The 24,638-nt window shown below is 40.8% G+C and overlaps 1 protein-coding gene across 1 annotated transcript in view; it reads left to right on the top strand.

The window, feature by feature from the left end:
- Positions 1-459: 459 nt before the first annotated feature.
- etv4 (ETS variant transcription factor 4) overlaps positions 460-24,638 on the top strand; it is a 104,393-nt gene continuing 80,214 nt past the window's right edge. The window contains exons 1-5 of the mRNA XM_041173584.1: positions 460-712; positions 18,815-18,924; positions 19,241-19,328; positions 19,464-19,511; positions 23,996-24,049. Coding sequence (XP_041029518.1) covers positions 18,868-18,924; positions 19,241-19,328; positions 19,464-19,511; positions 23,996-24,049 — 247 coding nt within the window. The 5' untranslated portion in view covers positions 460-712; positions 18,815-18,867. The remainder of the gene's footprint in view (positions 713-18,814; positions 18,925-19,240; positions 19,329-19,463; positions 19,512-23,995; positions 24,050-24,638) is intronic.

Genomic DNA, 24,638 nt, shown 5'->3' with positions numbered 1-24,638 from the left:
ATAACCCCATATAATTTAAGGCAAGAGTTGATCCAAATCGACTCCAGCATTTCTCTGTAAACAGTACTCCAGTGTGCATGCATGTTGGAGCTAGATCTAAAGGAAATAGCCTGATACCTGTTAATTAATTAACTTATTAAAGAAACTATAATTAAGAAACTTTATATATGGAAACTGTTTTGCAAAATACCATTCTAAAGAAATTCCAGTTAGACCTCCCTAAAAAAATAGATTGTTTAATATATTTTGCCTGAGTAAATACTCATTTCCACTGCTTCCAGATTTTATGAATGACCCCTTGAAAGTTTTTTTTGTGAATGAGAGGCCATGGCAGAGGATCAGAACTATGAATGGAACAGAGGGCCTGGATTCTGATTGGTTCCTGAGCTGGGGGTGGGTGTTCCATCTCCAGGTAATTTAACACCTCGATCCTCACCTCTCATAGGCTGGAATCTTTGTTAATGTCATGTCATTGACTGAGTCAGGTCATTCATTAGAGAGAAAAAAAGACAAGAAATTTGAGCCCGTGAAAGAGGAAATGAACCAATCGCCGAATCCCTTGGGCAAACAACTGACTGGAGCAAGAAAAACAAGTCTTTTGAAACCATCACTGAAGTCGGCTGGACAGACTTATTAAAGGAAAACTTTACATATGCAGCGCTCCGATTCCGGGGATTTATGTTGCATCAGCCAAAACAGTTCCATAAATCAGGTGAGATCATAATTTTGGATGAAGTTTAATTTCTTGTTGCAGCAGTTTATTCAGCCCCTCCACCCCCTGACGTTTGGCGCTTATCACGCTATGATCTGCTTTGTGTTTTATTAGTCTGATCCGAGCAAACATGAACCGCGCTGGCCAAATAACACTGGAAGCGCTTAAAGCTGAACTGTCCCACAAACACACCTAAGACACGGCGCACTGAAGTCAACTGTCATTTCACTTTTTTAAAAAAAACAAAGTAATATTTCACCTATAATCCTTGTGTATTTTCCTTTTACTCAAGGCATCTTTTCACCTTACTGGAAAGAAAATAACAAACAGTGGTTTGAAAACAAAGGGTTCACATTTGCAAATGCATTGTTAGGAGTTCGTTACCCAATCCCTCTCACGAGTTCAAAATCATCTAACTTGCTGTAACTTTAACCAAAGCTCAACTACCTTTTGAAAGTCGATTTAAGAATTAAAACTATACCAAATGTTCCAACGATTTAGTTTTTCGCTGTTGCAAAGCCAGGTTTGGGCTAAACACAGTTTTTTTTAATATATATAAAGTGAAGGAATTAAGTATGGCTCTTGTTTTTATTTAAATTAGATACCACAAGCACTTCAGGCTTGCAGGGCAATTTGATTAGCATCTCCTTGGTCATTTAGTTATTAAGTTCTAAATTGGTGCAAATGGAAAATACAGGTTGCAGACTGCATTTACATATAACTTTTTATATTATCCAGCTGTGGTCTGATTACAGAATTTGCTGCCTAAAGACTGTGTTCCCAGACAGTAAACAAACAAAACTACTTTTATTAGGAAAAGAACAGGCTTTTGCATAGTTTTTGTACACTATTTCTGGGACTGAAGGTAATTTTTAATCCTTAACCTTTTATGATCATGTCACTAAAACCTTGCAGCAGCTTTTGTTCAATCAGATCACACTGTGTTTCTGTCTTCCTCTTCCTCCCCCTCTCTCTCTCTCCAAGACATTAGATGTCACGTTGTGCAGATACTGAGACGTCTGAAGGATTTTTTTTTCAGTTGAACCTTGGGTGTAATAGTCATCAGCAAGCGGGCAGAAAGAACAAAGTGATGGGAAATATTAAGGTTCATATGTTTTGCTGAAGAACAGTCAAAGCTGTAAAAGAAAACAAAATCAGGCCTTAGGCATCATTATTCTTTTCATGGAGCAGTTTTCTGTTTAGAATGGGGAAAACGGGGTCGTAAATCCACAAGTGTTGGAAAAATGCACTGTCATGATGTGAAACAGACTGATTCTAACAGAAGGGATCTTAAACAGCCCTGTCTTTAGTATAATAAGCAGGGGGTTTTTTTGAAGAGTGCCTGAAAGTGCAGCATAAATTCTGTAAAAGCTTTGTTCATGGATTTGTTAATGTCGCTGTAAGTACTGATGGCTTCATGAAGTGGGTTCATTGTTTTTGTACTGTTTTAAAAGATCTATCTCTTTCAGTGGCAGGTGGTTGGGTGCCAGTTGCTGCAAGATCATTATTTTGGATTGACTAGGCTGCCTCATTTAGCAGTAAGGATCAATCTGCTAAACTATATGGGAAAAGTGGGAACTTGTTGCAATTTTTTTTATATCTTGCCAATTTTTGTTGCTACAATTTTCTTCCCTCAATCTTGCTGGGAACCACTCAGCCTCTAGGGTCTCATTTAAGTGGTAATTATTATTGTTATTCTTCATGGTGACTGTCAGCATATTATTTGAATACTTGGACGACAAACCCACTCTTATTCTCACCTGAAATCTGCTCCTACGTTCTCCCAGCAGGGTGTGATGGACAGTAATCAAGAGTGCTACCCCTGGCCAATTTTCCTCTATGTTCTTAATGGTGATTTTTTTTTAAGATGCGTTTTAATGTAGGAGTCTTCCGATAAATCCCCATCCTGTTCTTCTGAAGTATTGACCATCCAGTGACCCCAGTTGGTTGCCTTGTTTATAAACAGGAATTGCACTTTTTGCAAAATGCTAAGTGCTGACAAAAATCCTACGCCCATATCTCAAGTGTTCTTTCCAGATGTCACAAGAGGATTCAGTCCCTATTAGCCTGCTGAAACAGTGGACATTAGAGTCCTATTGTATGCAATACTTCTGGAAGGAAAGGCAAGTGCATTGATGTTACTAAACCTAGATATACAGTTCTGTCGAAGGGTCATGAGGACTCGAAACGTCAACTCTTTTCTTCTCCGCCGATGCTGCCAGACCTGCTGAGTTTTTCCAGGTAATTCTGTTTTTGTTCTAGATATAGTAATGTTGACCATGTCTCTGTATTTAGATAACAGAAAGTTGACCATATCGCTATAAATGGATTGGGATGTTAAAGGTGCTATATTAATGCAAGTTATTATATATTAGCAAGAATATTCTATGGTTTTTAAATCCCCTTTCCTGAAACTGCTAATATGTTTAAGGATGATTGCACAGGAACCCTCTGTTGCCTTTCACAAGTGGCCATTCTTCATGTGTTAACCTAGACAATGACTATTGAAACGCCAATTGACTGTGCAAAGCATTACAGCTGAGGCTGATCTCATTGTCAGCTGATATCTAAATGGTTGTACGTTCCAGAAAGGAACATTAAAATAAGAGCAGGAACTCTGCGACCTTTTTCCCCTGCCTTGTCCGTGGACAGTGAGGCCAGTTTAAACCCTCCACTGGCTGTGATCAACTTTTCAGTATGGACCATAATTGCATTGGGATCATTTTAATCTATATAAGTATAGCTCAGGTACACAACCTTTGCTGAATTTACCCATGGAGCTTTTTGAAAAAAATCATAGGCCATTGCCAGTAATTTCAATCTCCCTGGATTTAGTAAAACTCAATCTAGTTGTAAATGCAAAATATAAAATCACATTAATAATGCAATTACTCCCTAAATTCCTTTTGATCCATGGCTTCTCTAATTCATTCACTAGTACCTTAAATCGGAGAAAAGTTCAGGGCACTGTACCGGATTCTCACCAATGAGGAGTCATGTACTTATTTGACTTTTCTTAGCTTGTCACCTAACTTTGTTTTTCAGACTTTCTGGTAAAATCACTCTATAGCAAAGTGTATCCGTGCTGTCTGTAGAAGCTTCTGGAATATCTCACATGTGAGATTGTATTGATTGCGTAAAGCAGGAAAACAGCAAACATGAGCTGAATACATAGAGGATAACTCCGTGAAATCTGTGATGGGGAGTTTTTTTTTGTCTATGGGTGTGAAAGGTCCAAGTACACATTAGTGAAAAATTCACATGCATTTTACACAAATGTGAAGCATTCTCGCTAGTAATTGAGTTCCATTAAGTGGCTGCCAATTTCTTTTTATTGGCAAAAATGTTTTTATTTATTTATTTTGTAGGCAGCTTATCTTTCAAAATTTTGTTTCTTCAAATGTTGGTGCTTTTAGCCTTGTTCAAGTTACATAATGAAAATGCCAAGTTTCACTGCAGCATGGGGCAAAGTGAAAAAAAGTGACAAAGTGACAAAAAAAATCGGCCCATGTACAATAACACAAATATTTTTGGGAAGGCCAGTTTAAAAGGCCTGCTAAGAAAATCGCTAGATATTGTTACTTGCAATTGTTTTATTTTGAATTAAATTATCCAAGTAAACTTTTTTTTCAATGAGAATATTTTTAAAACATATCCTTGAAATTCTTGCTGTTCATCACCAGTCATTATAATGTATTCAACCAAACAAGAAAAAAGAATTTAGAGAAAAGCTTTATGATGAATGCCACAGCGCCAATGATTGTTATTTACTAAAGTTAATTAACCAGAAGAGAGCAGCAACCCAGCCTTGCAGTTCAGCCTTTGTACCCAGACTGGGCTCTGCCTGCTGCCTATTTTCTGATGCCTGGAAAGGTATCCTGTATTTCCCTGTCTTGCACTGATAGACTTATATTCTGTGAGGCCTCAGATTTGTATTTTTTTTGCAGAAAGCTGGACAGATTTGTGGAATTTGATCGCAAAGCACTGTATCACATTGTAAAAAATCCCAGCACCCTGTGTAATATAAATGGAATCACCATAAAACAATGGTTATAGCTGTTTTTTAAACAAAGGAATGGTTATCTAAACTTAATAAGTTTCTGATAATTTTGGGAGACTTGACAGTTTTAACTCAGCATAACACATTAAAGTCCTACTACCTGCTGTAGATGAATATTAATTTCATCAAATCTAGATTGAACGAGACCATTCACATCACTGTGTTAGCAGCAACTTTGTTTTAAGTTTTTTCCCATGGACGGCATATATGTATCAAAGCATTCAACAGTAAAATGGTATTGAACATTTTGAGTACTTATTTTAATTAATCTTTAATCTTTATCACCCATGAGTGTGCCACATCAACACAATGTAAATTTAAGGATCAGAAGATAGTGCTTCGGGTGTGGGAGGAGATTAGAGATTCATTTCAGAATCTAGCTTCTGCATACACTTTTACAGTATTCAGTTATAGTATTTGCAAACTTGAGGCACTAAAAGGATTAACCACTGAAAGCACATTAACATTGTTTCACAAAAAGATAGGTTAATGCTTCATTATAGGCCCATAAGGTGACCATGCTTTGGTTATAATAAAGGTACTGTTGAATCCTGTGTTGAAAAGAGTGGATTTTGTGTTTTAATTCTTTGGAAATTTCAGGTATTTCCTTAGAACTAGGTGCTGACCCTTTAAGAAATTCTGTCGTATTCATTTCATCTATCCATACAAGAATTTTGTCTAGACCACGACAACAATACCTTCCATTTGCATAGCATCTTCAACACAACCCTATCTGCTGGTCAGTCCATTCATTTCCTCTCAATACCTGTACTTGTTGTCAAAACAGATAGCCCACACATTTTATACAGCAACAGAAAATGAAGAACTGATGGAAATATTTGATAGCTGTCTGACAACTTTCAGATTGGTTCTTCAAATGCTGCAGTGTGGGCCTCATAACAATTGTGCTAATTTCATCAGCAGACCGTATGAACTTACAAAAATGTTGAAATATTTTGCATACTTACAGCTTGATTTTTTTTTCAGCTTTTGTAATATAATTCATCCATGTGCTTTGAAGAATATCCTCCGGACAAGAGGGGGACAAGAGGGGGATGAACTATTTCGTTTATTAAAGGCCATGAAATTCCATAGAAATTCCGCTAAAGGGGTTCTGTAGAGCGAATAAAAAAAAAATTCTATTTTCTGCATTGACTTGCTGCTTTATTCCCAGCAGGCATTCTTCCACAACTGACAGCAGGCAACAAAAATATTGCAATGATTAGTCCCCATCAGTTTCTTACTTTATTTAAAAAAGTTCATTTCACGAATAATTGTAATGTTGCAGAAAATTTCTAGAGCCTGATGCTAGACATTGAGAATCTTACATTTTCCCCCCCCACCCCACCCTAATATTTATTTGCCAATCTTCTCCGATTCTCTCTTGAAAACATTGTTTTCTTCCTGGGGTGCAATTACATGGTTGTTCTCCCATACCTCACCTAAGTGTGAGCCCAGAATAATGTTAGCAAGCTATTCATTCATGTGAATCAAGTCATTCCTGATCCTCTTGTCTCTCAATATGCACACATGAGCTCTTCTAACAGGTGTCAGTGGATAGCGGCTAGGGTTGCAACTGTGGTAGATTATTTTCCAAAGCCAGTGGCAGTGAAGGCACTGATTGCTGTTGTGTTGAGACCAACCAATCCAGGATAGATCCAAGATTGAGCTGGGCCCTACCAAGTCTGTGAGGTTCAGTTACAACCCACACCACCACCCCCCCACCCAACATGCTAACCACCTGAGTCCTGGGGTTTAAGCGGGGGCAGGATTTTTATCTCATACTTCACTTGAAAAGGAAGAACTGCATTGACTGCCCAGACAAGTGCTTTGGTAGATTTGAAATTCAATGCAACATCTTCACAAATTGTTGGCTTTAATACAAGGAATAAACATAGAGACAAAGCATCTTTACAATTTTGATTGGTGCCAAACTAGATACCATGGAATGAGATTGTAACTCAAACCTCATTCAGCTACAGAGTTAAAATTGGCTGAGTCCTGTTCTATTCGCCATAGGTTGCAACCCCCTGGGTATCTCTGGAGCTTTCTTTAGCTTTCCATAACATACAGAATAATGGATACCTGGGAGAGAAATTACTGTCAGCAGTCTCCCTGAGAGCTTTGATTGACATCACAGATTGAAGTTCACCTTGCCTAACTACTGTCATGTGAACTCTTTACTGAGACTACTGCTGAGGAAGCTTTCTAGGTAATATAATATTTTTGATAAATGCATGACTAAGAGGTGTGGGTGGGGACTGGTTTATTTTATTTTTTTGTTTTCCTGGTCATAGTGTTATTTTTTGTTCTTTCGTGCGATGAGGGCATCACTGGCTGGGCCTGCATTTATTGCCCATCCCTAATTGCCCTTGCTGGCGTTCTTGAACTGCTGCAGTCCATGCGGTGTAGGTACACCCACAGTGCTGTTAGCAAGAGAGTTCCAGGATTTTGACCCAGTGGCAATGAAGGAATGGTGATATATTTCCGAGACAGAATGGTGGGTGGCTTGGAGGGGAACTGCTAGGTGGTGATGTTCCCATGGTATCTGTTGCCCCTGCCCTTCTAGTTGGTAGTGGTCGTGGGTTTGGAAGGTGCTGTCTAAGAAGCCTTGGTGAGTTCCTGCAGTGCATCTTGTAGATGGTACACACTGCTGCTACCGTGCGTCGGTGGTGAAGGGAGTGAACGTTTGTGGATGTAGTGTCAATCAAGTGGGCTGCTTTGTCCTGGATGGTGTCAAGCTTCTTGAGTGTTGTTGGAGCTGCACTCATCCAGGCAAGTAGGGAGTATTGCACCACAGTCCTGACTTGTGCTTTGTAGATGACAGGCTTTGGGGAGTCAGGAGGTGAGTTAGTCACCACAGGAATCCTAGCCTCTGAACTGCTCTAGTAGACACAGTATTGGATAGGGCTAGTCCAGTTCAGTTTCTGATCAATGGTAACTCCCCGGCTGTTGATAGTAGGGGATTCAGCAATGGTAATGCCATTGAATGTCAAGAGGTGATGGTGAGATTCTCTTATTGGGGATGGTCATTGCCTGGCACTGGTGTGGTGCAACTGTTGCTTGCCAATTGTCAGCCCAAGCCTGGATATTCTACAGGTCTTGCTGCATTTGAACATGGACTGCTTCAGTGTCGGAGGAGGTGCAAATGATGCTGAACATTGTGCAATCATCAGTGGACATCCCCACATCTGACCTTATGATGGAAAGAAGGTCATTGATGAAGCAGCTGAAGATGGTTGTTCCTAGGACACTGCCCTAAGGAACTCCTGTAGTAATGTCCTGGAGCTGAGATGATTGATCGCCAACAACCACATGCATCTTCCTTTGCGCTATCTATGACTCCAACCAGCAGAGAGTTTTCCCCCCGATTCCCATTGACTCCAGTTTTGCTAGGGCTCCTTGATGCCACACTCAGTCAAATGCAGCCTTGATGTCAAGGGCAGTCACTCTCACCTCACCTCAAATTCAGCTCTTTTGTCCATGTGTGAACCAAGGTTGAAATGAGGTCAGGAGCTGAGTGGCCCTGGCGGAACCCAGACTGAGCATCAATGAGGTGGTTATTGCTAAACAAGTGCTGATTGAAAGCACTGTTGATGACCGCCTCCATCTCTTAACTGATGATGGAGAGTAGACTGATGGGGCAGTAATTGGCCGTGTTGGATTTGTCCTGCTTTTTGTGGACAGGGCATACCTGGGCAATATTCCACATTGCTGGGAAGATGCCAGTGTTGCAGCTGTACAGGAACAGTTTGGCGAGCTCTGGAGCACTAGTCTTCAGTACTATTGCCAGAATATTGTCAAGGCCTATAGCCTTTGCCGTATCCAGTGCCTTCAACAGTTTCTCAATTTCACATGGAGTGAATTGAATTGGCTGAAGACTGGTATCTGTGATGCTGGGGACCTCCAGAGGAGGCTGAGTTGGATCATCCACTCGGCATTTCTGGCAGAAGATTGTAGCAAATGCTTCATCCTTCATCTTTTGCACTGATGTGCTGGGCTCTCCCATCATTGAGGATGAGATATTTGTGGAGCCTCATCCTCCAGTGAGTTGTTTAATTGTCCACCACCATTCACGACTGGATGTAGCAGGACTGCAGAGCTTAGGTCTGATCCATTGGCTGAGGAATCGCTTAGCTCTATCTATCAATTGCTGCTTCAACTGTTTGGCATGCAAGTAGTCCTATGTAGCTTCACCAGATTGACACCTCATTTTTAGGTATGCCTGGTGCTGCTCCTGGTATACCCACCTGCACTCTTCATTGAACCAGGGTTGATCCTCTGGCTTGATGGTAATGGTAGAGTGGGGGATATGCCAGGCCATGAGGTTGCAGATTGTGGTTGAGTACAATTCTGCTGCTGCCGATGGCTCATAGTGCCTCATGATGCCTAGTCTTGAGTTGCTAGGTCTGTTCGAAATCTATCTCATTTAGCACCGTGGTAGTTCCACACAACACAATGGAGGGTATCCTCAATGTGAAGATGGGACTTCGTCTCCACAATGTCTGTACGGTGGTCACTCCTATCAATGCTGTCATTTCCAGATACATCTGTGGCAGGCAGGCTGGTGAAGATGAGGTTAAGTATGTTTTTCCCTCACCATCTGCCATAGACCTAGTCTAGCAGCTATGTCCTTTAGGACTTGCCAGCTCAGCCAATAGTGGTGCTACCAAGCCACTCTTGGTGATGGACATTGAAGTCCCCCAGAGTACATTCTGCACCCTTGCCACCCTCAAGTAGTGTTCAACATGGAGGAGCACTGATTCCTCAGCTGAGAGGGGATGGTATGTGGTAATCAGCAGGAGGTTTCTTTGTCCAAGTTTGACCTGGTGCCATGAGACTTCATGGGGTCCGAAGTCAATGTTGAGGAATCCCAGGGCAACTCCTTCCCGATTGTATACCACTGTGCTGACATGTCTGGGATGGTGATGGGACATTGTCTGTAAGGTATGATTCCTTGAGTATGACAATGTTGCTTGACTAGAGTGTGAGACAGCGCTCCTAATTTTGGTGCAAACCCCTTATGTTACTAAGGAGGACTTTGCAGGGTCGACAGGGCTGAGTTTGCCGTTGTCGTTTCCGGTGCCAAGGTCAATGCTGGGTGGTCTGGAGTCACATGTAGGCCAGACCAGGTAAGGATGGCAGATTTCCTTCCCTAAAGGACATTAGTGAACTAGGTGGGTTTTTAAGACAATGACAATGGTTTCATGGTCTTCTTTAGACTTTTAATACATTATTTTGTTGACTTCAAACACCACCATCTGCCTTGGTGGGATTTGAACCCAGTTCCCCAGAGCATTGCCCTGGGTCTCTGGATTACTAGTCCAGTGACAATACCGCTATACCACAACATTCCCTAATGGTGGGCATTAACGCCCAAATGCTCTTTCCAGCTGAGGTATGCTGATGTATTTACTGCAAAATTAATAATTGTAATAGAATCACCAGGTTTACTAAACTTTAATCTACTACTGGAAATAGCATATAGCTGTTGTATATGATGCATTTCAAAGTGGCTGTGAAAAGAGACTTATTAAATGGAATCCTATGGAAGTATATAGATACCTTAAGTAGATAAAGTAAATGTGAAATAATACTTTCAGATCTGTTATGGCAGGTGGTTACAAACTCAAAGTAGTAAAGGGAAACATCAAGACATGTTCTTTACATAGAAGCTGTTAACAGTAAATTGCCTGGAAGAGCGACTAAGGCAAGGATGCTGGATTAATTTAAGGAACAGCTAGATAATATAATGGGATGAAGGTATGGATTGTGTTCTGAAAATTATGTCAAATGGTTAAAGGGCCTTCTTCGTTCAAAGCATATTTCATGATCTTGTGTTCACCTTTTTTTAAAATAAATCACTCAAGAACTTTTATTTAAATGCGAGCATAACAATATTAAAGAAACCGTCAGCAAGGGAAGCTATTAAATAATGAAAACTGATTACTAAGTTATAGGATTGCCATTACTGTGGAAGCTCTATGGGAATTGAGGAGCATCCTGGGACATTTTGTTATGTTAAAGTTGCTCCCTAAATGTATCCACCACAATAAATGAGGCCCTTTCATCCATTAATGGAAGCTGATAAATAATTAAGTGTCCTGGGATTTTGGTCATACACAAAAGCAGTAAAATCTGTGCACAGCAATGAAGATAAGTACAAGGCAAATGACAACAACTGAACTTAATCTTTCTTAGGTTGAAGTTGACTGCTATCAGACAGGGGGTGTTAGTGGGCTGTGAAATGAGATAATATCTCTCAAGTTTTATCATACAAATAGTTGGGAAAACTGATAACTGGGGCACATACAATTGAGGTTTCACTGTATTTAAACATAGTTCTCAGGTTTTTATTTTTGTTTGTAGTGAGCACAATACAAATTAAAATATATCCCACATTGTCACAACAACCCATTCTCCTGAGTGAAACTCCCTGTTTGAAAGTCCCCAAGTTGCAGGTCTTGTATCCACCAAAAGAACTAACTGTATGGAACGGGCCATATGATGCTTGTCACAGGGCAGGGCAAATATTATGCCTTGGTTTGCTGAAACACTGTAGGATCTGGAAGTCATGCTTTCTGCATCCTGTAAGAGCCTCACCCCTCTCTATCTCTGTATCTCCTCCAACCCCACAGCCCTCTTAGATATCTTCACTCATCTAATTGAGCATCTCCAATTTTAATCACTGGTGGCTGTGCCTTCAGTTGCCTGGGCCATAAGCTCTGGAATTCCCTCCCTGGCTCTCTATCTCACTTTCCCCCTTTAAAACACTCCAATCCTACTCCTTTGACCAAGCTTTTGGTCATCTGACCTAATATCTCCTTGTGTAACTTGGTGTCATATTTTGTTTTGTAATGTCTGTGTCAAGTTCCTTGGGACATTTGATTAAACATGCTATATAAATTTAAGTAGTTGTAATATCCACCTATCAGTTTCCCTCTGATAGAGCTCGCTCCAATTAATGCATTACAGTGACATAGCTGGCCAGAAAGTATAGCCATGTGGAAAAATTAAATCTCTAGCCCATTTGAAATTATTTCTGATTTCCTGCTTATTTTGAATTTGATTATTCTGTGTCATAGGTGTCATGACTTCTATTCCCTGAATGTGATCCAAGTTACAGTGTTACCAGCTCAAGATGTGCACTGCCTCTTGTGACTTCACTGACGCACGAGCTCACAATGCAATTTTGCATTATGTTGACCAACTCTGACTCTGAGCCACTTGGGTATTTCAATATATATTTTGTTCATTGAATTCCCCCATTAGAATAACTTTCAGCCTTTACAGCTTGTTTAGCTTTTCATACGGTAAAACTATCGGAGGTAATTTTCAATTTACCACCAAAGCATAACACCAGCATTGTGGGCCAGGAACTTGTTATAACAACCATGTGATTCTCTGGCAATTTCTAAAGCTGGTTCCTGATCTGCAATGCCAGTGTTACGCTCTACTGGTAACCCGAAAATGACTCCATCATGTCAGGATGGTCAACAGCAAATACTTTACTTCCTGGCAGATTATTTGGCTCCTGGACTATCAAACATGAGTGTGAACTTGTCCCCACCTACCATTCACACATAAAGACTCTGGAATATTTAGTCTCAGTCGCAAAATGACAACGAGATCTATCGAGTATAATCCTAAAAATGACTGCTTGTGACGTTGACGTAGAAATGCTTAATGCATCCATTTGGTGTTCCTCCAATTTAATGGTGAGATTCACTTGGAAAAGTAGGGAAAATCCCAAGATATCCAAAAGTATATCAATGGGAAGAGGATAACCAGGGAAAGAGTAGGGCCCATAAGGGACCAAGGGGGGCAATCTATGGGTGGAGCCAGAGGACATGGCTAGAGTGTTGAATGAAAACTTCACGTCCGTCTTCACCCAAGAGAATGAGGATGAAGGTATCGATCTCGGGGAGAGAGACTGCGAGGTTCTTAAGCAAATTGATATGGGGCGTGACAAGTTATTGGAGGTGTTGGCAGGCTTAAAAGTGGACAAATCTCCAGATCCAGAAGATTTGTGTCCCAGACTGCTGAGGGAGGCAAGGGAGGAGATCGCAGGGGCTCTGACCCAAATTTTTAATTCCTCTGGCCACAGGGGAGGTGCCAGAGGACTGGAGAACAGTTAATGTGGTTCCGCTATTTAAGATGGGTTGTAGAGATAAGCCAGGGAACTACAGGCCAGTGAGTCTCACGTCAGTGGTAGGGAAACTATTGGAGAAATTTCTGAAGGAGAGAACCTATCTCCACTTGGAGAGGCAAGGTTTGATCAGGGATAGTCAGCATGGCTTTGTCAGAGGGAGGTCATGCCTAACAAATTTGATTGAATTTTTTGAGGAGGTGACCAGGTGTGTAGATGAGGGTAGTGTAGTTGATGTAGTTTATATGGATTTCAGCAAAGCCTTTGACAAGGTCCCACATGGGAGACTTATAAAGAAGGCAAAGGCACATGGGATACAGGGTAATTTGATAAGGTGGATTCAAAATTGGCTTAGTTGTAGAAGGCAGAGGGTGATAACAGAAGGATGCTTTAGTGACTGGAAGCCAGTGTCCAATGGCGTACCACAGGGATCTGTGCTCAGTCCCCTATTATTCGTCATTTATATAAATGACATAGATGACTATGTGGGGGGGTAACATTAGCAAGTTTGCGAATGACACAAAGATTAGCCAGGTGGTTAACAGTGAGGTTGAGTGTCTTGTTCTACAGGAAGATATAGACGGGATGGTCAAATGGGCAGATAAGTGGCAGATGGAACTTAACCCTGAAAAGTGTGAGGTGATACACTTTGGAAGGAGTAATTTGACAAGGAAGTATTCAATGAGTGGCATGACACTAGGGAGTTCTGAGGAACAAAGGGACCTTGGTGTGTGTGTCCATAGATCTCTGAAGGCGGAGGGGCATGTTAGTGGGGTGGTGAAAAAGGCATATGGGACACTTACCTTTATCAATCGAGGCATAGATTACAAAAGTAGGGAAGTCATGTTGGAGTTGTATACAACCTTGGTGAGGCTACAGCTGGAGTACTGTGAGCAGCTCTGGTCGCCACATTATAGGAAGGATGTGATTGCACTGGAGGGGGTGCAGAGGAGATTGACCAGGATGTTGCCTGGGGTGAAACATTTAAGTTATGAAGAGAGGTTGGATAGACTTGGGTTGTTTTCGTTGGAGCAGAGAACACTGAGGAGGTGACCTGATCAAGGTGTACAAAATTATGAGGGGCATTGACAGGGTGGATAGGGAGCAGTTGTTCCCCTTAGTTGAAGGGTCAGTCACAAGGGAGCATAAGTTCAAGATGAGGGGCTGGAGGTTTATGGGGGATGTGAGGAAAAACATTTTTACCCAGAGGGTGGTGACGGTCTGGAATGCGCTGCCTGGGAGGGTGGTGGAGGCGGGTTGCCTCACATCCTTTAAAAAGTACCTGGATGATCACGTGGCACCTCATAACATTCAAGGCTATGGGCCAAGTGCTGGTAAATGGGATTAGGTTGGGAAGGTCAGGTGTTTCTCATGTGTCAGTGCAGTCTCGATGGGCTGAAGGGCCTCTTCTACACTGTGATTCTGTGATTTTGCAGCTCCATCGCGGCAGGGGTGAGGCCATACAATGCGGCGAGCTGTTCAAAGGTCCATTGACTTCGGCGGGACCGTAAAATCACACCGGCATAAAATTCTGCCCTTGATCATAAAAAAAATTTTACAAGTGTAATAAATATTAATTAATTAATATCAACAGTAAGTTCCAGACCACAGGTCCTATTGTTTATTTACTGGCTTTGTTCATTCTTTATTTTTTTAAATTTGTGTTGCTCCAAATTTCTCTGGTGAGCAAAGTATAAATGGCTACTTCACACTCAAGACGTCACATGGCTTCTATTTATGGTCTGGGAGCTGTTTTTCAATTCATTTTCTCTAATACTTTCACAATGTGAATTATTCAGTTGCAGCTATGTGGAGGGGGCAAGAATTAAGATATAGTAGGAAATGCCACTGTGTAACAGCATTGAGTCAAACAGCAAGGAGGAATGTAGCAAGTCAACAATCTGAAAATCTATAATAGTTGCACAATTCTCCTGGTAAACAATATTCTGCTGGCACTTAATGATACATATAAGTGGTGCCAACTGAGAGGCACTCAAACAGAAACTTTAAAATTCTCCATATTCAGCTTTCCTCAATGGTAGATTCACTTATATTTAAATATGCCACCAAAAGCACTCCATTATTGTAAGACCACCTGGAGACTGTAATGTACTGAATCCCTCTGTAAGAACATTCAAGAACATTGTTAATCACCCCAGGAGACTGTTGAGATACAATTCATGTAATATGAAAGTAAATTAGAATATTGTATTGATAATAGCATTTTTCATTGAATTGATATCTATAGATATAATACATTTTTTCATTCTGTAATATTGCCCTCTCTGCCCTACATCCCAAGTCCTCCCTAGCCCACCTGCCCCACCAATTCCCCCCACCTCCCCCCCCCCCCAATAAACTCCTAGATCTTTTCCACTGCTAGGCTTGTTTTCTTCACTATTTCTCCTCACTAGTCTCTTGCACTCCAACAACTGCTAACTCATTCAAAACCTCACCATCCAGAGCATTGAATTCTAAGTTGCTGCCATCTATCTCTGCAGCTTCAACCATCCCTGTGTGCCATCGCTCTTCTGACTTCGGACTCTTCTGATTCGAGCTGCTCTATTTTCAGAGTCAGAGCCTTCAACCAATCTTGGCCGTAAAATCTGAAACTCTTCCATAAGTCTCTCCACCCCAGAAACCATGTTTCCCAACCTTGTCAAAAACCCACCATTTTTACCCTGCGTTCAGTCACCATTTCCCATTATTTTGTTACTGTTGTTCAGTGCCTGGTTTTGGTTCTGTGAAGTGATTTGGGATGTTTGCTGTTTGAAATGTTCTATGTAAGTACAAGTTATTGTTTTTGAATCTGTGGTATAAATACCGTCTTCCATAACCAGGTGTGAAATGATTTATATAAGAACATAGAACCTAAGAACTAGGAGCAGGTGTAGGCAATTCAGCCCCTCGAGCGTGCCCCGCCATTCAATACGATCATGGCTGATCGCATTTCGGCCTCAAGTCCAATTTCCAGCCCTCTCCCCATAACCTTTCAACCTGTTGCTAATTGAAAATCTGTCTATCTCCTTCTTAAATTTATTCAGCGTCCCGGCATCCACTGCGCTCTGAGGTAGTGAATTCCCCAGATTCACGACCCTTTGAGAAAAGTAATTCCTCCTCATCTCTGATTTAAATCTACCACCCCTTAGCCTAAAACTATGGCCTCTCGTTCTAGAATGCCCCATTTCCTTAATGATATAGTGCAGTACTGAGGGAGTGTTGCACTGTTGGAAGTTCAATTTTTTGGAGGAGCCATTGAAAGGAGACCTCATCTGCCCTCTCTGGGATGGATCTGAAAGCTGCCATGGTACCACTACAGGAGATCTCCCTGTTGTACTAGGCAATCTTTATCCCTCAATCAACATCACAAAAACAGATTTTCTGGTCATTATCTTGCAATGGTGTCTTGCTATGTGCTAATTGGCTACCAGGTTTCCTACATCACAATAGTGACTACATGTCAAAAGTACCTCATTGACTGTAAAGTGCTTTGGGACATTGAGGTTGTGAGAAGAGCTACATAAATGCAAATGTCTTTCTATATATATAAAATGTTGTCATTGTGGATTTTTATTGTCACTTCCTCATTCTCGGTTAAGACATTATTAATGCCACTTGTGAACATAAGGGACACACAACAGAAATGTATCTGCGAGGTATCAAAAAATAAAGTACTCAGAAGGGAGGGACACTAACTTCTTCAGTAAAGCACTGATTTCTGTTGTGTATTTGGTCAATAACGCACACTGGTAGTCTTATATCTTTATGCTGTGGGAACTTAATCATTGACAAAGCTGCTGCTTACAATGTGAAACAATGTTGGTGGGTTTAATATACAAGCTTTCTGCTACGGGCATAATGAAGTGGCAGTAAATAGTGGCTAAAGTTCATATTTAACTTCAAGAAATGGACATTGCATAAGTGGAACTGACAAACAGCATTCCTGCAAGAAAAGATGGTTTCAAAGGCGGTGGCCACTGGCAATATTTGTACATTGTGTCACATGAAGTATTGTGCAATTGAGTCACAGAAAGTGACTGTTTCAGAAATAACCCTCAGAAGTAAACTAGTGATAGTCAATCCATACATCTGGTATAAACTGGGTCTATTCTTTAAAAAGCCCTCGTGTGAAATTGTATCCACTGAGGCACAAACCAAGATGTACAGCAGCCATCCCTGTCACCTGTTTGTTTCACTTCATTCTTATTAAAGTGAGTTTGAGTCTGTTTGTTGCCATTGTTTCATTTCTACAAGTTAATCCCTCAAAATGCACTGTATCGATGATATTAATGTTATGAGAGTTTTGTGTTTTCACCCACTATTCACAGAAATGTAATTGAATTTCAACTTTTCCATAAGCTGGCTTTTGGAGAGCTTGCTTTCAAATGCAGGATTAATTTCCAAAGTTGAGCACTCCCTTGCTTTGAGAAAAATCACAGACATTTTGCTAATTCCTCAAATTTAATTGTGGGTAAAATAGATTCGCTAACAGTAGCCAAACTGCCGGCTCTGAAATCAAAACAGAGAAAGCTGCCAACACTTTGCAAGTCAGTCAGTATCTGTGTAAGAGCAAAGTTAATATTTCAAACACAGCATCTTCATGCCACAGGCTGTAATTCAGTTGCATGTGTGTGAGCAAAAAAAGCAATTAACTTGTATTTATATAGCACCTTTCACATCCCCAGGATGTCCTGAAATGTTTCACAGCTTTTGAAGTGTGGTCATTGTAGTTTGTAGGAAAGTGCGACTACCAGTATGCACACAGCAAGATCCCACAGTAATGAGATAAATAACCGGTTAATCTATTTTTAAAAGTGTGAATTCAAAGATAACTGTTGGCCAGGACACTGGGAGAACTTCCTAATGTCTTGATGGAAAGATGGTACCTTGAGAATGCAGCACTGCCTCATTTATAGTTACTCCCTGAATCCTCAGCCTAGATGGTGTGCTGAAGTTCCTGGACTGAGGCTTGAACCCATGGTCTTCTGACACCACAACAATAGCATTACCACTGAGGCAAGGTACCACAGATTGTTACTGTGATTTTACTGTAATGCAATCCATGGATATATCAATGTACTTACATTCCAAGCAGAGTGTCTATTGATTGTTCATTTGAATTGTTTTTTAAAAGGTACACTTTTTACCTTGTGGAATATCAAGCAACTGCAAACTCCAGAACTTGAGCACAAAAATCTAAGCTGACACACCAGTGCAGTGCTGAGGGAATGCTGCACTGTCAGCGGTGTTATTTCCTGGATGAGAAGTTAAATCAACCCCCAACCTTTTACCTCCAGTGGATATATAAGATCCCATGGCACTATTTCAAAGAGGGGCATGGGAGTTATCCCTGGTGACCTGTCCAATATTTATCCCAATGTCTATATTGCAAAAGATAGATTATCTGCTCATTGTGATCTTGCTGCTTGTGGGAGCTAGCTGTGTGCAAATTGGCTGCTGACATTCCTGTATTAGGACAATGGCTCCACTTTCAAAAGTACTTTTGATTTTAGCTGTAAAGCACTTTGGCACTATAGAAACGCGAGGCCTTTCTTGACTTTTACTCGACGATTTCTATCAGTTGCTGAACCTGCATAACCGAAAATGAAACCCGAACGCTCGTTCACTGTACCTTTGGACCAAAACGCGGAAAAAAAAAATGTGGTCCGTCTCGAAATGGGTACATCCTCGCTTTAAGAGACTGTGTTTGTTTCTCTGGGAGACCAGCCGCTCATTGCCTGCAGGCTGTCTCTTAGATTTTTTTTTGTGAATGAAGCTTATTATTTATGCATGCTTCGCTCGTTCATTCATGATCTCTGCACCCCCCCTTCTCCCCACCCCACCCCCCCCCCCTCCCGCCCCCACCCCACCAAACCAACCACCATCTCCGCAGGCTGATCGAAGCTTGTTGTCAAATCCAGTCTAAATACTCATAAACGGTTAACAATGGAACACAGGATGGATGGCTACTTGGATCAGCAAGTGCCTTACACATTTTCAAACGTGAGTACAATCATTCTGAAAAATTTAGTGCCACTATTGAGCTTTCTGAACAATGGAGCCAAAAAGTTGAATTGTTTTTTTAAAAAAATGTTTTCGTCTTGAGTCGCGATCTTTCTTGAATCTGCAGGCGTGTGTGTGTGAAGATTAAATTTGTAAAAATAATGGAAAAATTACGAAAGTTGTAAAGATAGGGAAACTAACACGAGTACGCAAGAAATGACTGTGGTGGGGTGATGTTGTGGGTTGAATCCATTCATGGCATCAATACGTTTTGACTGCCGGTTAAAAGTTTTCCCTGCTTATTTTTAACCTGTAGAAAGTGCACGACACTGGGAACTTCGAGCGGCCGGTGGTCACCAGAAAGCGAAGATTCATCACCAAAGAATTAACTCAGGATTCAGAAGGTAACAAGCTATATCCGAAATCTGGCTTCTGCGCGAGTCGTAACAGTAAAAAGTGCCCCAACTGAGGCACTGAACTGAGAGAAACTGCACTTTTAAATATAACCCTAACTTTATTTTTCATTCTTAATTTTCCAGATCTCTTCCAGGATTTAAGTCAACTTCAAGAGACTTGGCTTGCAGAAGGTGAGTTTGAAAAAAATATATATCTTGGGAGTGTTAGTGGGGATTTTTCATCCTCATTCCTCATCTGGAACTAAAGTCTGACAATTTGTGAACATGTTTTTTTTCCTTTTGCTCCATGACTCACTGTTTTTGTTTCTTTGTCAGTCTGTAATATTTCTCCCTCTCTTAGTCTTTGCAAACATCGTTGAGCTGTAGTTGGAGCTGGTCGGTACTTCGGCCGCCGAGCTTCGTGCTTGCCCCCAGCACAAAACATTTGAGAGTCAACCAGAGTTAATTAAGCTTCTTGGCGGCTGAAGAAGTTGGAATGAAATAAATTAAAGTAATTGCACAAAGTCTCTGAAACTGACAGTTCACAGGGCTTTAATCTTTAGCATCTACTTAAGGGACTTTTGTGGTGCCAGGATTTTAAACCCACCAATTCCAAAACACCAGTGTCGTTGACGATTAATGGGAAACATGCGGATTTTCCTCCCCTTGGTTTGGCGGGGCGGGTGTAGATTCTGTTGAATGAACGGATGGTTACACTTGTGGAAAGCACGTGAGTTAAATCTGGGTGCTTTTTCACACATCTTGCAAATTTTTAAAAAAAATCCCCCCCCCCCCCCCCCAATACTTTGAACTGCGTGCACAGGAATTCCTGTAGTGGTCGCAAGTTCACGTTTGTGTCTAAACACATACTGAACAGTGTGTGGGGAGGTGTGGGATGAGACAGTCTGAGGGCGCGATGAGTTCAATTTTCACCCCTTCATTGTTACTTTGCCTGGATTGAAATCGGAAACCGTCAAAAAAAATCAAACGCTACACAAGTTCAGACAACCCATGAAGTCTAACGCTTAAATGGAGCTTAACTCTTAAACTAATAACTTGCCAAGCCTCTTGCTGTCCCTCAATATGTATTTCTATATAACTAGGCTCTGGAGGAACCAACCCAAAAATACTACATCACAATCCTTCAAAAGAGAATAAAACAGATTGCTGGGCCAAGGCTTATTTTCAGTTTTCACTGAACGTTTGTAATGAATCCTGCTGTTTGTTTGTTTAATAAATTCTTTATGCACATTTGCCCGCCCTGTGCCAAAGATTGAGAAATCTGGTGGTGTGTTCATCCAGTAATGTGGTTGAGTGAACCCTCTTGATTCTCTTTGCTAAAGATTGGGGCGTGGGGGTTGGTGTGTGGTGGCGGGGGTGATTCTTGGCATGGATGAAATAATTAAATCTTCTGAATCTGCCCAGTTGTAGCCTTGCACTTGGCAAAAACATTAAACGCCTATGGGGGAAGGTCAGGAGAGTGGGAGTAAGTGGGTAGGGCTTTGAAAGAGCCAACATGAGCCCAATCAGCCAAATGATCTCATCCTCCTGGGCTGTAACAAATCTGATGACACTTGGCCTCTGTGTCCAGGTAAGGAGAAAGTCCATCTATCCAGGAACTCCTGCCGGAAAGCCAGCCTCTGGCCACCAGGTGAAGACGGTGCAGGTTTGGTTCCGATGCCCTTCATGGTCCAATAGCTTGCGGATACTCATTGGTTTGGCTCCCAGATAAAGAATGGGTGAGACACTTATAAAAAAAAAATTGCCAGCTCCTTTGGAAATACATCGCGGCAAGAGCCAGTATTTTCAGCACTGGAGAGGAGAAGATAGATTTGGATACCCATTCTTGCCTGGTAGTGTTCCTGTGGGTGCTTGGCTTCTGCTGAGAGATATACACCTTGGTATCTCATTTCAGTATGCTGTATGTACTAACCTAGGAAACTCCTTTAATTTATAAAAATAGAAAATATAGAAGTACACAGGTCTTTGGCGTTTGAGCTGGAGTTGAGGGTTTCTATCCAAACTATTGTTCTGTCTCCCGCCCCCATCAGGGATTTGTTCTGTATTTCAGCATATTTTTTTAAAAATTTCCTTAACTCCCAAGTTTTCCCTCCCCCAGCCCCATTTAAACATTTTATTTATGCTGAATGTTTTATTTATTGATTGAATTGTATACAGTTCTGCAGTATAACATTAATTTAATCTATTATTTCTTTTACATCTGAAAATGTTGTTTGCTCTGTGTTCAGTTTCGGTCAGCATAAAAAGTTTAAACCTATGATAATACATTGCCTAAAGTGCAACAGGACAATGTCCCTTTTAATTAGAGGTGTTTTCACTAACCAGTTAATAGATTATCATATGGTAAAAGTGAGAATTAATAATTATTCAGACATTTCCTATGTGTATACAGCAATTTTCGATCTTTATATTTATTATATACTCTTGATAAAGGCAATTTTGTTAGATTGTACAGGGACAAATTATGGCTGATTCCACTAATTGATGACAAAAGCTTAGACCGGGGTGGGGAATCTTTCTCTTATCACAAGCCATTCACACATAGACAAAATCAGTCATGGATCATAGATAAAAAAATCAACTTAGTTTATTTAGAGAGAATACAGAATGTTCAACTCGCCTGCTGTTTTAATGTGATGGCTGAATTTGAATCTTATATTGTTGTTTTATAGTATAAATTATAGTAATTTAGTTGACGTTTTTATCCAAAGCAAATTCATAACCATGATGATAAATGCTATTTTGAAGGCGCTACTGTCATAGATCTATATTTTCTAGAAATCTCACTGTGGGCTGGATGAAATTGAGCAACGGGCCGTAAGTTCCACAGCCCTGCCTTAGACCATTAGAGAGGGATTACGGCTTTTAGGAGGAAAGTAGCATAAATGATCAAGAGCAAGTCCTGGAGTAGACTTCATTGCATTTTATTTTTAAAAAATCTTTGCCAGCCCTTTGAATACCAGATTTCCTCAGTCCCACAGAACTCCACTTCATTGGAAATAACATTTAAGAAATGCTGAAAAGCACTGATCTTGTGATTTTCAATGGATGGAAAAGCACAAATGGTGCCTCCACATATATCTGATGAACTGTTCATTACATATATCTGATGAACTGTTCATTACATATATCTGATGAACTGTTCATTCATATAAACCCTGCCAGTAGTGTGAGTATCTCAACATTTCACCCATGTTCTTACTTACTTTTAGTGAATGCTGAGATATTTCAAAATTTAAAGGCAGCCTTCCATGTTGTTAATTAAAATGGGGGAAGTGTAAGGGGGTCTCCAATACTGCTTTCCAGTCATCTCTGTCAATATACCTCTGGACTGCACTAGACCATCCTTTATGCTAAGCACTGGGAACATCTGCAAATCTTCAGAAATAAAGTTGTTGAATGGGTGTGACATTGCTCAGGCTACCTATGGCCTGAGAATCCAAAGATGAGGCCAAATATCAGCACTCACCACTGAGCTAAATATTTCATCAGCTGGAAATCAGTATCTTATTTCAAATAGTAACTTTACAGCAAGTATTTATAAACAACAACTGCTGTTGTGCTATAAAGTTCTGTGATGAGGAGGGAGAAAACTGTCTAAGTTAAACATTTATTCCAGGCTATAAGTCTGTAGTGGTAGAGAGTGGAAATGGAGCCTTGATTTCTGAACAAAGCTTGATTTAGAATTCAATACTACGTGGTTTAAAGATTATCTCTTCATTTATCCTGTTTGGTCTTGAGAGGATATTATTAAAGTAAACAATGATTTGCTGTGAGGGTGACGGCATATTCCATGTAAAATATTTGTTGCCTTTTACTTTACAGTCACTCTTTTTCCCAAACTCCCAATTGTGTGCATTAGTCTTGCACTGAGTGGCCACTACACAGCTTCTGACTGACTGACTGACGCCTGGTCAAAGAGCTTGTGCCGTGTGCATATCACTGCTGGTTCCTGTAGAGGGAATGTCTCTACAAAAGACACTTTAGCCTGCATCCATTAAATATCCATATTTTCTTTAACTGTTGATCAGGAGCAGTAATTTATATTGGAAACCTACTAATAATTAGGCTTTGCTGTGTGTTCGTGGCTATTGCTAATTTGTAATGTGAATCATGTTCTTTAAGCAGCATATGAATGGCATCCAGCACTTTGTCAGTGATTCAGTGAGTAACTGCACCATTTATTATCCTACCAAGTTGTACAGACTAGGTAAATCAAGTATAGTTCCCGTGGTGTGCTGTTAGCTGACCTCTGCCAGAGTGCTGTAATCAGCCTGGGTTGATGGACAAGAGTGAGTCAACAAAGGATTTCCTCTCCTGATCACCAGTGACCTTTGCTAGAAAGTGTATGGGTACAAATATTGGCTGAGGGCAGGATCCGGCTTAGGAGTTATTATCCTCATTGCCAAATAGCCTATTATCATCCCCTATTATCCTCATTGCCAAATAGCCTATTATCATCCCCTATCTAGAATAGCCTCTGGGGAATATACATGTGTAGAATCAGACCCCAACAAAAGTCACCACTGCTATTGGGCCAGTTTCACTGGTCCTAAGAATAAGCTTCCCATATAACCAGAGTGCTGTTTAGAGTGGGGGAAAGAAATGAAGAAAACTTTTACAATTCTAAAATTTTCCTTCTCTTCATAATCCAGCTCAGGTTCCAGACAGCGATGAGCAGTTTGTACCAGATTATCACTGTGAAAGCCGTGAGTATTTTTATTCTCTCTCTCTTTTCTTTTGACTGCATTTGGTGATTTGGAAACATCTTTGTCAGGAAATTGGGCTCCACAGAGAGCAAATACATATCTGCATTTATCTTACGAAAATTGCTTCCCTTTTCACAATTGTAGATCACTGATGCAACCACATGTGGTAGGGGGGAGAAATCAGGACAATTTGAGGATTTGGAATGAAAGGAAGAGGGGAATATAATTCATGCCAAAGGCATTGAGGATGGTAGTGCAGTGGTAACGTTCCTGGACTAGTAATCCAGAGGCATGTACTAATGATCTGTAGACACAAGTTCAAATCGACCATGGCAATTGGGGTAGTTTCAAATTCAATTCATTATTATTTCTGGAATAAAAAAAGTAGCCTCATTAATAATAATCATGAAACTATTGGTTCACTAACATCTTTCAGGGGAGGTTGTTTGCTGTCCTTGGCTGCCCTGCATTTGACACCAGATCATACCAATGTGGCTTAGCAAGCCACTTAGTTGTAGACAGTTCACCACTACCTGCTGAAGGGCAATTAGGGATGGGCAATAATTATAGGGCCTGCCAGCAAAGCTTG

This window comes from Carcharodon carcharias, chromosome 23 (assembly GCF_017639515.1).
Source record: "Carcharodon carcharias isolate sCarCar2 chromosome 23, sCarCar2.pri, whole genome shotgun sequence".
Classification (NCBI taxonomy): Eukaryota; Metazoa; Chordata; class Chondrichthyes; order Lamniformes; family Lamnidae; genus Carcharodon; species Carcharodon carcharias.
This window is presented reverse-complemented; position numbering and strand designations above follow the sequence as displayed.